Source organism: Ruditapes philippinarum, unplaced genomic scaffold (genome assembly GCF_026571515.1).
Source record: "Ruditapes philippinarum isolate M1 unplaced genomic scaffold, ASM2657151v2 ctg2156_1_1_1_1, whole genome shotgun sequence".
NCBI classification, from domain to species: Eukaryota; Metazoa; Mollusca; class Bivalvia; order Venerida; family Veneridae; genus Ruditapes; species Ruditapes philippinarum.
In genome coordinates, this window is record NW_026853071.1 from 87,704 (window position 1) to 106,426 (window position 18,723).

Sequence of the window (18,723 nt, forward strand, 5' to 3'; positions counted from 1 at the left end):
AATATGTATGTAAATGTGTAATATTGTGAAGTAACCTAAAGAAAGCAAGTTACTCTTATCAATGGCACTTACAAACCAGGTAAATCGCCAAAAAGTGGTCAAAATATGCATAAATAGCCTCTACTGCGTTACTAACGCAGTAGAAATATAGATGTAAATTATGAAAAATCAGTCATTAATCACACAAGTGTATATAAAATATTACTTGAATCTTGAAACTTTTTACATTCCTTACATCTTATTACATTTTTCTCAATTTTGATTTGATTGAAGTATTTTGACTCATCTGGAGGCATGTAGCTTTAAGCAACAACAGTAATTCAGGCGTACTCATTATCTATACACTTCTTTCATGATGAATTTAGTTTAGCCGTCAATCAGTATCTGTAGGTTCTGATGACAGTAGTTAAGGTGACAAAGTAAAGTGTCAAGGTCATAAAGTGTCAAGGTCAGACTTAAGGCTTGAAACCATACTGAGAAAACCATCAATGTAGATATAACATGAAATTCTGACCATTGAAAACACTATATAACACTATATAATGAATTTAAAAAAACTAGTTAGAAACATCATTTATATGCCTGCCTCAGTTTTCTCACAAAGTTCTTCATCATGGCATTTCATCCTCACAATATCAACTTTATATTGCTTGGTTAGTTTATTTAATGGGCAATTACAAATTATCTCAAAATATTTTTATTTTTCATTCTGAAATACAACATCAATCTTTATTAGTTCTTTTTGAACTCATTATCAACACAAAAGGTTTGAAAGTAATGTTTTGAAATAGAGAAAACTACTATACTCTTACAGATAAGGGAATTGCAGGATTCCTACAAACCCTGGGGCCGCCCAGGGGGTGGGGCCCCAAATAGAGTAAGTGGCTTGTATGCATGTTAAAATTCAATCAGAAAATCTGTTTTAACACCAACATGTTTTTCAGTTTTCTCTTAACTATCAGTGAATAACTTGCATGTCTAGCTTTTTATTTTATTTCTGCTGACTTATTTTTGTACATGATTTTAATGTTACGTAAAAACGTAGATTTGAGAGCCTTGTTCCATGAAATAAAAGTATTTATGTCTGTTGTATATAAGTTAAATAATAAGTTGAAAACTGTCTTGTATTAGCTATTTATTTTTAAGGATCATGTAGGGCATATTTTGTCAGTACTGTAAAAACATATACTGTATCTACTATGTTAAAACATATATATAGTATATATTATTAAAACATATCCATTATTCATTAGACCCTTACAAGATTCAGTGCTTAATATAATCATGCCTTTTAATTGAATGAAGGGAAAAAATAAGGAATCATAGAGAATAAAATATAATCACATGCATATATAAAATGTTAATTTTGTGCAACATTCTGTGCAATAGGATAACATTGATTGTCCTCCAAGTTTTGACATTATTCTTAAGGTATAAATACATGTCCCAAAATTATGAAATATGAACAAACATGTGATTTTGTCTTTTCTACAGTGAAATAAATCGATAATTTCAAATTTTAAATTCATTTTTATTTGATGATTGTGGAACAGGGCTTTCTTGTAATTGTTGTATACCACAGGATTCTGTTGTAAATTTTCTGTGACAGAAAACATGGCATGAAGAAGTAGCAATAACCTGTGTAGTTAGTCCGTAAATCCCCAAAATTCTCTGAAATGTGCTTAGTTGATAATAGTTTCATTTCTTGAAGATATTTCTTGAATTTTCTATTGTGATTAATTTCAATGAAAGGCATTTTTAATATGCTAACTCTGACATCATTATTTTGTCATAATTACTAGCCTAGTTAATAAAATTATTAGAGCATAGGAAATGGAACCTTTTTAAAAAGCGCCCAAGTTTATATGTAGAGTTTTTTTGTATTCTCCCTATTAATTAAGGTAACTGTGAATTGAGATCTAAACAAAGTGTAATTTTTTACTGGTAATACAAGAGTGTGCAGTTTTTATGTATGGGCAATTTTAACAAAACTTTAATTTCCTGTTAAAATAAGCCACTTTGACGCTTAACAGAGCACTGTAATTCATATAATGTTATTGCCATTTTAATATTGATTGAAATCCAAAGTTGACTTTTCTAGAAAATCAATACATTTGTTTATATACATGTTGCTTTTGTGTTTAACATTAATAATTTGTCGGCAAAATTGACAGTTCTGTTGTTTAATAATTCAGTTTTGATTTATTGTACAATGTTTGTTGAAGTATAGGTGTATTATTTCACAGGTTTACAGCAAGAGATTTAAATTGCAATAATGTGTTATAGATTATTTTCAATATCTAAAAGCTAAATAACATTTGTGTTTGCAACAGCCATGTACATGGTTATATAACAATTTTTGCCATGTATTTTGAAGTTGTGATATGATATTAGCACATTGTTTTATTTGTACATTTTCAATACAATGTATAGTTAAGTTATATACATTATAAATAATAGAATGTATAAGTTTTCACTTTAGCCAAATTCTCAGTAAAGGTGTACATCCATTATGAGTTTAAAAAAAATTAATGGAAATTCAGCATGTTTGGTCAGTTTTTATGTATTACGTATAATTTTAATATGTGTGAGAATAAACAGGAGAAATATTGAGATTTCAAGAACGTAAAATAACATTGGCCATATCAAAATATAATATGGTAAAGAACCAAATACTATCTAATGTTGACAGAATTTTATGAAACTTTATAATTTTATGGAAGTTACACCTTTGCTCAGTTATGCTAAAATGTTTTAAAATTTGGTAATGGAATAATAGCTGGACAATTTTACAGATTCGTCAAATGCAGGAAGAATTTCATCCATACGGACTTCCTGGAGGCGGAGCTCCTGTTGTAAGTTACTAAGCAACAGGGAGATGGTGATCTTTGACCTCTGATTCTCTTTGTTTTATATTTCATGACTGTTATTTTTGATCTTTGTAGAGAAATATATACATGCGTATAAACTAGATTTCTTTTGTCTTGAATACTGTAATGCATTTTTCTAAAGCAAAATAATGTCTTCACACTAGTGAGATGGATGTATGCGTAGAAATTTTTTTTTTTCACAAAATTCTTTTGCAGTAATGGGTTAAGAGTAATTTTTATCATTATTAACTTTGCTAAACAGAATTTTTTTCTGGTAGATATAACAAAAAAACTCAAAATATATCAATATAACAGAATTATCATGTTTTGAAAATTCAATTTCAACCACTTTCTTTGATAAAGTTTTGGCTGTAATCACCAAGATGCTTTACCAACTGCATTGTGAAAACAATTATCGTGATTATTTTCAAAACATTTTGTTTGTACATGACTGTATATACCATCTTAACATCTTCAAGCATTGGTTTTATACATGTTTTGTCTAAAAAATGAAATAATTTCTGTTGAAATATTCAAGCTTTATCAGATCTCTATCTTTCTTATCATCTCAAATAGACAGACCTTGGCTATTTTGAAACTCCATGTACATTAGCATAACATTGGAAGTTTATTGTTGAGACGAGTGGATTTCACAATCTGCTTGATATACAAAAAAGCTGAGTTTTAAAAAAAAAGAATCTAGATAAATTTCTATTTTTCAATCATATATATATATAGTTTTATTACTTTAACTTTAACAGGGTGACGGCAACAGTACACACTGCTCTGTTTACTTACACATTGTTTCATTGTTTTTTCTTTTAAACTTTGCTATTTTGACCTGACTTTTATTTGACCTTGACCCTTTTTGTTTGGCGTTTTTCAGTTACTTACGTTTTTGCTTATTGGTTTTTCCGTTGGTTTCTAAGAAATGCCATACACAATATAAGTAATAAAAATTTCATAACATAACAACATTTGGGTATTGATTAAATTTAAAGGGTTTACAATTTAAAAGTGAAATTGTGAAACAGAAAGTACTTATTGTATATGTCAAGTTTTTAAGAAACTATGTAAATAATGAAATATATTTAAGAAAAAATAAGTCAGGTCAATTGAGGAAAAGTTATATCTGAAGACAAAAGAGTGAGTGAGATTTCACCATAACAGCTTTAAACTAGTGGCACTGACTAATTAAATTCACCTTGACCCCTTTTCTTAAAGGTCAATGTATACTTAAATTTTAGTAATAATAGCAATTGATACTGAATATCTTTGAATATAATTAAAGACTTTATGAAGGAATAGTTTAAAATTTGCGCATGATTTTTATCCATGAGAGCAGCATTCATTTCTAATGATGAATGACCTTTACCAAGGATATCAAAAATAAGGTCAAGGTTATATTGAATTTAAAATGAAAAGAAATAGGGTTGATTTTGTGAAATCTCATTCATTCTATATTTAGGATAGTAGAAATGTTAGGAATATAATTGTTTTGTACTATTCATCTTTAAAAAAATTCTTCTAGGCAAAGGCTCTAGCTGCTCAGTATCAACCCTTTGGTCGACCAGGTGGTGGTGCCCCAGCAGTAAGTTGTGACCTTGACCTTGGGTTGCTGTAGTTACCTTTTTACCCTTTTTGTTCAAAGTGTCTTCTGCTAGACAGATATATTTTATTTTTTTGTACCGTTCTTAACCTGGCATGTGTAATTAAAATGTTATTCAGATTGCTTTTACCCCCCCCCCACCTTTCTCTCCCCTTCTTTACAAATTAATTATTTCTGAACTGGTTTTCTTAATAACTTGACCCGCTAAAATGTGATATGAATTTGAACTTTAACAAAGTATTATGGCCCTCAATCAATGATATCACAAGATTGCTATAAATTTTAATGTTATACTTAAATCATGAAGGGGTGTGACATATCAAAGTGTTTCATTAAGTGTATAAAAGAAGTGATACCAGTGTGCTTGAAAAATGACATAGTACTTATAAATTGTAAGGCATGTGTCAATACTCATTGTTTTATATCACCCACTTTCCTTACCTTCTTACCTCCACTCTCTCAATAAGTTCTTCACTCTCAATAATTTAATAAAAAGTTTAGAGATGATATGCGATCTTATAAGAAATATTGAGACCTGTTAAAATGTTATAAATTCACAGGTAATCAACCTTTTTTGTGCCAGTTTCTGCTCTTGATAATGAAATTATATTCCTATTTTAAAAAAATAGAAGTAAAATTTGACCTATCCTTCCTTTTCATTGCAAAACTTTTGCTCCATTTCCTTATCTTTCTGTTAGTTACTTATAATTGGATCAATAATGCCTTTGAGCCTTATGTACTGTCTATAATCTAGCTTCCTCAATTGAAAACTGAAAATTATTTGAGAAACAGTCAAAGTAGGCAATAAGGAAACACATAAAAGAGACCAATTTTTGAAATTTAAAGTCATTGTTGCTATTGTTTAGCAATATTGACCTGAGACTCATTAATTTTTGGAACAGTTTCGTTAGTTTCCGTTATTTATTACAATTAACTAATTGATTTGAGATGATAGGAATGTTGTCTATATGAATGATGAATGATAGCAAAGTAATTGAGATGTTGCAAGTTCAAATTCTCGATGAACTTTTTTTCTCAGATTTATTCTAATTTATTTTTTAATAATATGCACCATTAATGGATGAATCGTTTCTATAATTTCTTATGTCTCATTTCCTTTTTTCAAATCATATTTTTGATAATTATATAGATGTATATTTGCCAAACAATACATAATGCAATTCCAATTTCTAGGCATATCTGTCTTGTAATTAAACTGCGATGTAAGCTTAAATAGACATTTCATTTCCCTTTTATTTGCCTTCTCATTTCATAGTTACCATATATTTATCTTAGACTATTATTATATCTCTGATATGTCTTTATATCATGCCATCTTGCTGTGCAGTTTTCTAATTTATGCTGTCATTATTTTGTTGTTGTTGTTTTTTTTCTAGATTTTTAAGCAAATTGCTCTTAGCATATTTTGAATAATGAAAAAGAGGTGACACAAATGAATGGAAAAAAAATTATAATCCAATACGTTTAATATTAACCAAATTTTCATATTTTCATTCTAAAATGAATAATATATTATTTTTTTGTAAAATATATTACCTTGTAATAGAGATATTTATTATTGTCTTTTTTATATAGGGTGATAATAGAAAAATGAAATTTACAGAGTATCAGCTCCATAAGGAAACAGAACCAAAATATAATGTTCCTGTAGGGGTTAGTATTGTTTATCGAAAATGTGTGTAGAAGCACCTTTACTCCTTTTTCATCATCCAGTTTTATAAGAGCAAGAAAAATGTTTTGTCCAATGTAATTGTGGGTGTGAAGTTTGGGGCTCTGAAGTGATTTGTTTTGTTTGTTTTTGGTATTTTTTGGTTTGAAAAGACATTTAAGTCTAAAAATGAAAAATGTATGTGACTGCTTGATTCAACACTGAGTTCAAAGATTAACCAAATCAAAAAAAAATTTTAAAACATTTAAAATGGTAGTAATAGATGGATTTCAGAATTGAAGATAAATTTGTATGTTATTATATTTAATTGTGGATTAGAATCATGGGGTTATGTTGTAAAATATCTGAAAATTTTATTAGAACCAATCTAAAGAAAATATTCAAAATGTTGCTTTCCCATTGGTCAGTTTTCATGAACCAATTACTTGGTTTTTTTAGTCAGATTTTTGACCGATATTTTGACTAAGCTTAAATTTGATTCAAATCTAATGTAACAAATCAAAAGAGATTAAATAAATTTCTGCAGTAAAATTTCTTACAAAGGTAGAATATATTATATATTAGTCATATACGACAAAACATTTTTCTTTTTTACGATTTTTGTTATTGTTTTATCACTTTATTAACAAATTTTTTAGCACTTTCAGGGAACGTAACAACCAGTCAGATCTGTTTTAATTGTAGTTAATTGATAAGTTTTTCAGAATTTCTCAGAAATTTTGGTGATGGCTGCATGAAACTTCACGAACCCTTTTTTAGTTCATACTTTGTTTTCACGATATTTTCAGTTCATCTAATTGACACAATTTTATTATACATTGGTATATTTAGATTATGTTCTAGATAGTGTGTAAGTGTTGTGTATTATTTTTGAATCATTTATTTAATTTTTATTTAACAGGACTTTTACAAATGATATTACGTATTTCTTGGAGTGACAAAGATTATTTTTTCTAGGAATCACAAGTATATTTTAATTACTGCATTATTTCAAAGTGTAACTTGAAATGAATTATGTTTATCCTTTAACAACAATTCTAAAAGTATGTCAATCATTTACTTTAAAATTGAGCCGCGTCATGACAAAACCAACATAATGGGTTTGCGACCAGCATGAATCCAGACCAGCCTGCGCATCCGTGCAGTCTGATCAGGATCCATGCTGTTCGCTTACAAACCCTATAACAAGTAGAGAAACTGATAGCGAACAGCATGGATCCTGATCAGACTGCGCGGAGGTGCAGGCTAGTCTGGATCCATGCTGGTCGCAAACCCATTGTGTTGGTTTTGTCGTGACGCGGCTCATTAATGATATTTATATATACACTTAAAAATGTTTGCATCTAATTACAGTGCGAAATGAAAGGAATCACCCATTAACATTGATAAAATAGAGTAAACAGATTAGTAAAAAGAACGCATTAAACAAAAAATTTAAATTGTTGTATGAAACACAAATTCATTATGCAAAAAAATATATCTTAAAATATCATTACTAAACACATTGTGTTGTAAATGAGCATTAATTAGACAGCGGAAATTATGTTATAGTTATTATTTTCAAAGGAAAGAAAAACAGGAAAAGATATTTTTTCTAAATGATACTGCATTTAAGCGAATATACTGCTGTTACCCGTTAATTGTCCATTGCGCAATTCTTTAACCTATTCTAAAATCTAAATCCTGTACTCATATAACATTCATTTCAACAATGACATATGATTCTGATTCATAACCCAACTGTATATACATGTACATGTTTATTATATACATATTTATATTAACTATTCTGTCAAAATAATTTGTAAATGACAAAATATGTTTAAAAGGCATTTAGTTGTTCTGAAAATGGAATAATAATAATATGTTAATGGCATCTTTTCAATTTAATTTCCATACTTATATTCAAAAGAGCATTGCTAAATTAATGGTAAAAGAATATTTTTAAATGTCATGTTTATAGGCAAAAGGACATGATAATTTAAATTGCATAAATATACTTAAAATGGCATTGTTTTATTGTCATTTAGCTATACAAGCTTAGGGGGTTCTCGTCTGCAGTAGCCCCTGCCGTAAGTGTTACAACTATTGTAAGCTTATGCTGGGCATCAAAAAGTGCTTTGCAAGGGGAAATAATTCTGTAACTTTCAGTTTAGTTTATTGATAAAAACTGCTTTTAGATCTTGCTTTCAGAAATTTTTGTTTCTTTTGCGTTCTTTGTTGTGACTGCTTAAAGGAAAGAGAAAATACTTTACTCTGCATGTTTGTTTAGTGAATTCATGTTTCATGTTTTTTTTTTTTCATGTTTCATTTTGATGATTATTTAAACATTACCATGAATTGTGTCATATAAATTGTATGTAGCACTTGGATCTTTATCATTTTGAATGTATTATTGGGTTCAAATCCTGTCGGGAACGTCAGATTCATTCATGTGAGGAAGCTTAGAACAAGGTTGGTGGTGCTGCTCAGGTGCCAGCTATTGACAGAATTTTATACAGCAAGGGTGCCTGAGCTCTTTGGGTCGCCACCAGTAAAGCTGGAAAGTAATCATATAACTTTTAAAGTCTTGATAAATGCATTAAATGTCTGAATGATATTATATTGACCAAAGGTTGGGCTTTGTTCTTTATCAGCAAGGCTGAGAGTTGCCAATTTGCCTTTTCAGTTTCAAAGAATATTTTGTATTTTTAAACTTTTTTTAACAGATATTTGTGGATTTTGTTACACATATTTAATTTTATCATTATTAAAACCATTATGTTATAGTATGATCATGGAACCCCAGTTCCTTCCCACCCTGTGTTTGGTGAAGATTTAGCTTGGGATGAGGTATTTGTGTAGATACAAATCACTGCTTCATTTGTATACTTGGCTTATATAACAGCAGCATGTATAGAAATATACAATACATTGATAATATATAGAAATATACAATACATTGATAATGTATATATCTATACATTGATAATGTATAGAAATATACAATACATTGATGATGTATAGAAATATACAATACATTGATGATGTATAGAAATATACAATACATTGATAATGTATATATCTATACATTGATAATACTTGTATTTTGATCATTTCTTAATAATTAAGACAAGTTATTAATTATTGACAAGTAATAATCATGTATTTGGGTCTTTTTTAATTGACAAATATTAATGCACTTAATAGATATAATTTTTATATATGCACTAAAAAGATACAATTAATTCTTTAGAATAATAACATTATGTTTTGGATACATCTATAATGTAATTGTATTATTACCTCATGTTGTCATGTTGGCATGAGTGGAGTAAATAAATTGATAAAAAAACTATAAAATAACATTTTTTTTAGTTTAAAGAAAGTGCTTTATTTTTAAAAACCACAGCTTTCCTTTATACTTCATAATTGTGTTTCACCTTATATTCTAACCTAACAAAAGCACAATTTACATTTATTTACACATTTAACATAATCCTATAAAAATAATTTGCCATATTGTCTTAGAAAAAAAATTATGAAAATCAAAAAGTAGCCAAATTAATTGATTTAGTTAATTATATTAATTGAATGTATATTTTCAAAACATCTTTGTTTATTGTAGATCTAGCTGGGTTGTAAATGATGTGATGGTATATGTGAAAATATTTTGTCATTTTAAGTCTGTCAGTCTTAGTAATTTAAGGTCACATGATATCATTGTTTCAAGGTCATAAAAATATAATCATGATTTACAAATATGTAATCACTCAGGTACAGATGGCATTGTATAAGGTCAGGACATTGTTCAAGGTCAAGGGGACATTGACAAAAGCGTAAATACATCAAGGTTCAGTGTCAAAGACATTGTTTATAATGTCAAAAGAATATTATTCAGTGTCAGATAGATCCTGCTAAATGAACAAAAGTATTATTTTAAGACAATGAATTTCTGTTCAAGGTCAAAAAGACATTGTTCAAGGTCAGATAAACTTTGGTCAAACCTTAACCGTCAAGGTCAGAAAACCATTTACAAAAATATTCTTGCCATAACTAGAGCTCACTATAAATGTAATAACTCATTAAAACCTCACTGAAATCTATTAATGTTTGTTGCAATTGCTTTGAATATTAACAGATTAAAAAAAACACAACAGGCTTCTGCTGCGTTTTGCTTTGTTTCTAGTATTGTATTGTTTGTGAATGAATCAAAAATATTTTACTGTTTTGCCAGTATTCTTATTTTGTCAGTTAGTCTTTCTTGTTAATAAGAGCATAACAAGCCTTACACTTTGTGTGAAATATGCCCCTTTTAAAGGTAAATAATGTTGAAAATCAGCTTTAAATGTTAAATGTTTATAAGGGCTATTAGTACTTTGTAGTACTTAAATGGTACACAAGTTTCTGATGCAAGGTACATGTATATCCAGAATGTACAAGTTTATGTTAGTTATGTCAATCTTTGTTAAATCTTTGTTAAATTAAAATGTGTGTTTTATACATGTACTTATATTATATGTTACATAAACTAACAAAATATACAATGTATTAAGTCAATATACAATATACTTTGAGAATTCTATGATATCTGATTAAATGACCTGGACTTTTAAAGTAATTTTATTTTTTTATTTACAGATGAAGTATGGAGATGAAAACAGAGGTATTGTTTAATTTTACTATCTTACACTACAAAATTAATGATTTGTGTAATAAATTGTTGATTGCTTTTTTAAGGGATTCAAATCAATATCAAAGTTGACAAAGCACAAAAAAATGGGCAACTACTGCACAGAGGGTGTGTTCAGCTGGCCTGTTTGTATTCTGCTAAAGACTGCCAACTTTACATCGTGATACATTACAATGTTAACATAAAATGCATGCCTAAACTTTTAGGGCACATAAGTATAACAAATTGTACATTAGGGTATTTCAAACTTTAGCATCAGTTTTGTTTAAACACATACTATTGTTACAACATATTTGACATCAGAAAAGTCTTTCTCTGTATCTATTTGAGCACAATATTTACCTCTTTGTACTGAATTCATGATTTGCAATGTTTTAAAGTTCAAACATATTTTTTTAAGCCTGATTGCGAAACAAGTTCTTGCAACGTATAATGATTACTTTCGAGTCCTCTTCCTCAGTCTCAGGAACCAACCAGTACTGGTGTAATATGAAGAAACATGGTTGTGACCCGATTAGGGCTCGAACCCATGATCTACGGGTTGAGAGGCAGACACCTTAACCACCCTTAATTTGCAATGTTAAATTATCATTATTGTTTGAATGTGATAGTTGTATTTTTTGTTGTATTAAAATATTTTGTTTTTGTTTATTTTAGGAATGGAAAGGGTAAGGACTGATTTGGAAAAGGTAGTTTGCTGTGATTACTAATACATTAATACAATATCAATTAAATGATAAATAATTTTTACTTTTATGAATGAAAATAGAACTGTTATTTGGAATGGATTTCAATATCAAATTTTTTTTATCAAACAGTTGGTCCGACAGCACTTATTATGTGTCAATGGCATTCAGGCATTAAAAAAGGTCAATTGAATCTTGTCATATTCATAAAATTTAATTTTTACATTTAACTTATATGATTTATAATTCTCTAAATTTCACTAAATTAGAGAATTTGAGACATTTAGATATTCAATTTTCTTTTGTACTTTTTTGCACTTGCATTGCACATGTATGCATCTATCTCTGCACAATATGCACATGTAGAAAGGTTGTTAGAACTTAGATATACAAATTATGGAAGTAAGAGTTGTTTTAATAGTGTCTGTTTTGGTTTTTCCTGTCTGAAGTAAATAAATGAGATGATAACCAACTTTTAACATTATATGTTTCATCCACCTGCACCACAAAGTTTTAAGGTGGTATACTCAGGTTTATGGCTGTATGTTCATCTGGCTTATATGACATTGACCTTCGTTCGCTATATTTTGCCATTACTTTGTTATTTATTACTTTGACAAAATTTAATTTATACTTGAATAGAGCAGGACTCGTGGCAAAACCAACATGATGAACAATTCAAGTAGAAACTTCAGTTAACGTGACCTTGACTGTCAAAGTCTAATAATTAAACTTAGCAAATAAGACCTGATTTATATCATAAATGGACTAAACAACACTGAAGTGGAGAAATTCATGATTATAATTTAACCTTCAAAGTCCAATGGTTAAATTTTGATAAAATTTGGTAAAATTTGTTATGAATTCATGCTTGGACAAAACAACATTTATGACAAAACTGCCATGTAAAGTGATTCAAATGTGACCTTGATCATTAAATGACAGTTGCCATCAAGGTCAAATATGAAAATTTATCGCACTGTTAAATTTTATTATTTATGTACAGACTTGATTAGTATATGGTCACATTACATCATGTTGGATGATACCATCATACAGCCTGAAATGATTATGACTTTTTCCACTAAATGACCTTAAAAAGGTCAAGTTTGCAACAACTTTGTTATTCAATGATATATTTCGTTTATACTTGGACCAAGCTTTTAAATTGAGTAATTAGAATCTGACCTTGACCTTCAAAAGACTATCAAATAAGCCTTATGAATGGTTTTGCATTAACAATTTTGTTTAGGAATTAAAGTTTTATAAAGGGGAATTTTTATCACCTTCAGTGATAGTTTTAGTTTTCCTTATGAATTTGAAACTGAAACTATTATTTCATAATCAAAAAAAAAATGAATTTAACATTAAAACTTTATTGATGATCTTTATTTTTCTTTCCATGCAGAGCAGTTAAACCTGTTAGAGATCTAATTTAACTCAAAATAAAGTCATTTAAATCAGACTAAAATAATATGTCACTTAAAGAAAGTAAGTAGGTTTCAAATCTGATCAATTACAGTGCAAAAATATACCGTTTCATTAGACCACAAAAAATTATGTCTTTAGACAGGTTTAACTGTATTTGCTATACAAAGTCTATGTTAAATAAACTTTATATATAGCCATGATTCCATGACAATAGTGTATTAATGTTTTGTTTTATATTTTCTTTACAGAGACCAATGCCAGAAAGAAAAGAAGGTAACACATTTATATTCTATTTATAGCAGTGTGATCCAACTCCCCATACTTCCCAACCATAACAATACCTTATATTTGCTTACAAATGCTGGTATTAGGTACTGATTTTCATGTTTGAAAGAAAATGAGCCAGACAAATACAATTTTATGTTAGATTTAATTTTTTTAAATACATTTTGTGTTAAAAGACAGCAAAAATGAATGCTGTTGATTCAAACCGTTGTGATATATTATAAATAATGTCAATATCATAATTTAAGGTAGAATGTTGAGAAATGTGTGGGGGGGGGGATCTAAATAATGAATCTAAGTGACTTTAGATTATTTTTAATTATCATTGAATTTTTGAATGATTGATTACACCTCAGCTTTTATCATATCATATTTCAAGCATAAATTAACTAAAGCCAATTTTGTTTTTACTCCAACTGAAACCCAATATAAGATTTTCACTTAAAGAAATAACATTTCGCTACATAGAAAAGTAATATTTACCATATAATTTGGTCTTGATTTTAGTTTAACATTTATAATTGTTATGTTTAAATCGAGAAAAGTAATTATACAAATTTTTGTTTACAAACAGTAGTTAAGGCTTATAATTGAGATTTTGAAAGGTTTAACAATTATTACATTTTGGTGAAAGGTGGTTAAAAGATTTCCATTGTGAATCAAGAGGTTTTCAATATCTATACTGGTATATACCTTTTAACCTGTCCTTTTAAAGGTTGAAAAGAATTTACATATTTTGATATAGGTAAAATTGGTGTATCAATGAATGGGATCAATGGATGTCTGATTGATATGCTATTGAAAATGTATATCAGTATAAAAGTCAGAGTTTGATTAATTCACCAAAAGTGGCATAGATAATATATAACATATAATTTTCACTGTCATAAAAAAATATCATCCTTAAACGACAATTATTTTAGAATTTAAGGTTTACCAGATATTTAAATTGCTATTTTTAGCACCTTAAACAAACAAAAATTTTAAAAAGGCTTTAATGGCAAACTGTTAAAGGTATAGCTTGTGTTATGTATATTTACTATAGGGGTTATCAGCTTAAGGTTTAGAAAGCGAGGGTCTTGCTGATTATTAAGTAAATATATGTTTAAACATGTTCATTTGCACTATAATAACATTGACAAAACACAGTAGTTACTGTGGATAGGAACTGGTAAAAAGGTCACCGTAATTCAGGAAATAGTGGAAAATACAAATATTGTTATTGAGTTTAGAAACAAAACATTTCAAACATAAAGGTTACCAAAAAAGAATATTTTTAGAAGGAAAGTTTGGTATAAAAATGAAGCCTGACAATGGTAGGTGAATTTTCTTTAACATGATATTGTTGTATAATTATATGTACCTTAAGTTTTACATATGTACCTTATACATATTTATAAATAACATTTTGATGATTGAAAAACATGCATAAGAAATCAAAAACAAAATAATATTTTGTCTGAAGTACAACATTTGTGAAGGGGTGTACCTAAATATGAAAAAGATTTTGTTTGCTTTCCCAGGCTGTGTATATTCATAGATTTCATGAAATAAATTGAATAAGTAATAACAATTAAACATTCACAATACTTGTAAGTTCAATATAGTCACATCATGCCTTTTATTTTGGAACTGGCCTTTGTTATTTTATATTCAAGTGTTTCATATCAAATCTTAAAATTGAGCAAGTTTATTACAGTGGTCAGGGTTGAGACAGCATGCATGTGCTGATCTAAAGGCATAACCCTATACTGGTAGCAAAGGTCTTTTTGGAGTTTTGTGGTTAAAAATTTCTTACACTCTACTTAAGATTGTTGGTTAAGTCTCAATTGCTTGGGTCATGACAATTTTTTTTCATATAAAGACTTAAAATTACTGGAATGTCCAAAATGCAGACTCAAATTTAATTTGAATAACCAAATAACTATCCCTTACTCAGTCTTATATGCATATAAGGTTTAAACAAGATATCTTTGTTGACAAACTATTTTAAATATTTAGGTATTATAAAATCAATCCCCTTTTAAACAGATAATTTGTAAGTTAAGAAATTACGGCCATAATTTTCATTGTAATTAATTAGTGTAATTTGACTCTGACCATTGTATAAAATGTCATATTCTCTTTCAATATATATTGTCCTTATGTATTGTTTATACTGTTTAAAACTTTTACAGAAATTTGAAATGCATGTCAAGTATTTGACCTGTTTTCAAATTTTAAAATGCTATTGAATTTAACTCAAAGAAAAAAAACTGTTTTAAATAAAGTTTAAGGATCATATGAAAGAATAAATAGTAACGAATATAGCTTTTGAATTTATAATATTCTAGTTTAAGCACAGGTCAAAAAGTACATGTATTACTAAATTTTCATTGAATAACATTTTGTGTTGATATACGATTTAAACATGTTTTATAAAAATGTTAGATAAAGTTGATTAATGAACTCTTAAGACTCTAATAGATAACAAAATAAGGTCTAAAATTAATGTTGTTTGGATAAAATTCAGTTTTTTTGTAATGTTGTAATAAAAATTATAATTTGATTAAAGATATATTTTAGAACATTGAATGACATTGCTATGTAATGTGATTGGATTATACTATAATTGCAATTTTATTAACTTTACTGCGATAATTTTCTGTAGCGTTTGGTCGTGCAGCAACTATGCCGATGGTACGGAGTTCTTACTCCGACTCATATCGGCCGAGATCTGGTATGTTTTTGTTTGGAGATCTTCTTCTCCAGTCTTTTGTTACCATGGAAACAGAATTTCTATGCATGCAATGTATACTTAGTTCTGAACACTTACTTGTGTTTCTGAACACGATTTTCTGAACACACTAGTATTTTAGTTTTGTTCTATTGGAACACAAGTTTAGTTGTTGTACTGGAGTGTGACAAGGTGCTGACTATAGCAGCAATTCTTTTCTGTACTTTCAAAAAAGAAAAGCAAAAGATAAGGAGTTTGAAATTGTTTTTCTTTGTATTTTAAGAAGTTTAACTGATAAGATTATTGTGAATTTTATGTTAAGATTGTCTTACTAAATATTTCAGCAAAGCAATAACACATTGTTTTAGAAGATATGACACAGCTATATATGTTAAAAAATGTTGTCCACTTCCAGTAATGAACATGGTTTTATAGTCATATTAATGTGATAAATGAAGGAAATTTGAAAATAATGAGACTTACAAAGAAATTCAAAATCTAAAATTGTCACAAAACTTTTAGAACCTCAAGTTGAACCTTAAAGGGACAGTATTTAGCTGACAGTTTAAGATTAATTCTGACTTCTAAAATACAGTACTTCAAAATTAACATTTGAAGAGCATGACTGTGGTATGATAAGGGTCTGGACTTTGCATGTAATTTTAAGTCAGTTACAGTGCCTGAAAGGGCAGAGGGACCTTCTGTAAATTCAAAGTACATTCATACTAATATTTACTAGGAGTAATTCCTGAGTAGTGTGATAAAGTATAAAACAATTATTTAGCTATATATTTGGAGTGATGCCCCTGTAGATGATATTTTATACTAGTGTATACGTACATGTTTTATCAATGTAACAAAGTGCCCATATGCATGTAAAAACATTTAGAGTAAATGTAGAGGTTATTATTACAGTCTATAACTTGTAATGATTTATACTATTGTTGTATACGTAGATTCTATATTTTAAATGGACATAAAGGACAGTTTCTGCTTTGAAATAAAATTTATCCATTGTAAGATGGAGTGGTTTCAATTACAGAATGCTAAATTTATGAGTCTTTTTAGAATGCATGATAATAGTTGGCAATTTTTGTTACTAAATATCAGAACAAATTATTTCACTGTGATCTTCGAGCATTGCAAACATGATTCATTTGCAACTCTGATGCACACTCTGTTCTTAGAATAACCTATACTATGAGTCATGTCTTGCATTGAAGTTGAAATTGTCCAATGAAAATCTTAGAGATTCTTTTTAATTTCAAAATATTAAGATTTAAATGCACCACACTGTATCTAAAAGTTTGGTCAGCCTGCATTGATATGCTGAATAGCCTGGTTTGATAAGCAAGTTGTTATAACTGTTAATATTTTAAGGGTTATAATGTTCAATAACTGGCAAAGAACAGCAACATTGTGACTTCTTAATGACTTTTTATCTACTAGCTGTTTAAAAAAGGATGTACAGTCAGGACTCATTACAACGACACTGTTGGTTCCCAAATGATATGTGACAGTATATCGAATTTGTCAGTATATTGAATTTCATCATTCATCATGTAATGAAATGCTTATTCGCTGGTATCTGAACAATATGTAATAAGGTCTATTATGATTTTTTTTTGTGTTTACATGTATGTGCTCACTTTATTATACACATTACATATCATACACATAATACAACAACTTCATTAAAATAAGAATAACTAAACTAAACTCGTTTTTTTGGTTCAAAAGTTAAATTAGTCCATTGATGTTTAGCTGGAGGTTCTGCCATTTAATTATAATAAAAAGTCACAAGTTGGCAAGTGTAAGACAACAACACATTGGTATTGTAATAAGGTGTAACAATCAACTGTCCAAGCTACAATACCTATTTTAACACCTTGGGGCTTTTGTTCACGGCTCAATGATACGCGCGCTTGACTGACCAGGTGTCAGTTTAACGGGTACTAATTGTATAGAAAATAACACGTTTGGTTTCCAATTTTATAGTGTCGGAGTCAGAATACGAATTTTCCGTTATAAAGGATTATAATACCGTTGAAAAAATTTGGTTCCCACCAAATCACTGTCGTTATTTGAATTTGTCAGTATAATGGATTCCGATGTATTGAGTCCTGACTGTACAACTAAAAGTTTAATATTACTATGTATGAAAGTTGATTAAGCCAAATGGCAAACATGTGTCTCTGAATGTATGTAAGTTAGCCACCTAATAAAAAGTAGATAACATGCAACTGTAATTAAAAATAGAAAAATAACCTCTTAACTTTGGTGTCAGGTGACTGCCATGTTGCTCTGGTATATTGATGCCACATGAATGTGCCAAAAGGCTTTATTACTGTAATAATGATTGCTTTAAAGGCGGAAAATAAGAATAATTTTATTACCGAATGCATGATTGCTTTAAAGAGGGATAATAAGAATATCTTTACTACTGTATGCATGATTGCTTTAGTCAGGGAAAATAAGAACATCCTTATTACCATATGCATGATTGCTTTAAAGAAGGAAAATATGAACATCTTTGTTAGCATATGCATGACTGCTTTAAAGAGGGGGAAATAAAACAAATTTTTTACCACATGCATGATTGCTTTAAGAGTGAAAATAAAAACAGTTTATTACATGCTTTTCGGTGGTTTATAGAAATATATCAGTGATATAAAATTGGTAATGTCACTGTTTGAAACAGTGAAATTACCACTTTGATAATTTCACTGTTTTGAATTTAAGCCCCTTACGTTGTTTCAGTGAA

At 28.7% G+C, this 18,723-nt stretch overlaps 1 protein-coding gene across 1 annotated transcript in view; it reads left to right on the plus strand.

Annotated features, from left to right (window-relative positions):
• LOC132733055 (uncharacterized) overlaps nt 1–15,962 on the plus strand; it is a gene marked incomplete at its 3' end in the record, with an annotated part of 48,574 nt that extends 32,612 nt beyond the window's left edge. Inside the window, 9 exon segments of the mRNA XM_060719642.1 lie at nt 815–877; nt 2,796–2,855; nt 4,402–4,461; nt 6,076–6,153; nt 8,939–9,001; nt 10,790–10,814; nt 11,499–11,530; nt 13,207–13,231; nt 15,894–15,962. Of these exon segments, the coding sequence (XP_060575625.1) occupies nt 815–877; nt 2,796–2,855; nt 4,402–4,461; nt 6,076–6,153; nt 8,939–9,001; nt 10,790–10,814; nt 11,499–11,530; nt 13,207–13,231; nt 15,894–15,962 (475 nt within the window).
• Nucleotides 15,963–18,723: the final 2,761 nt, after the last annotated feature.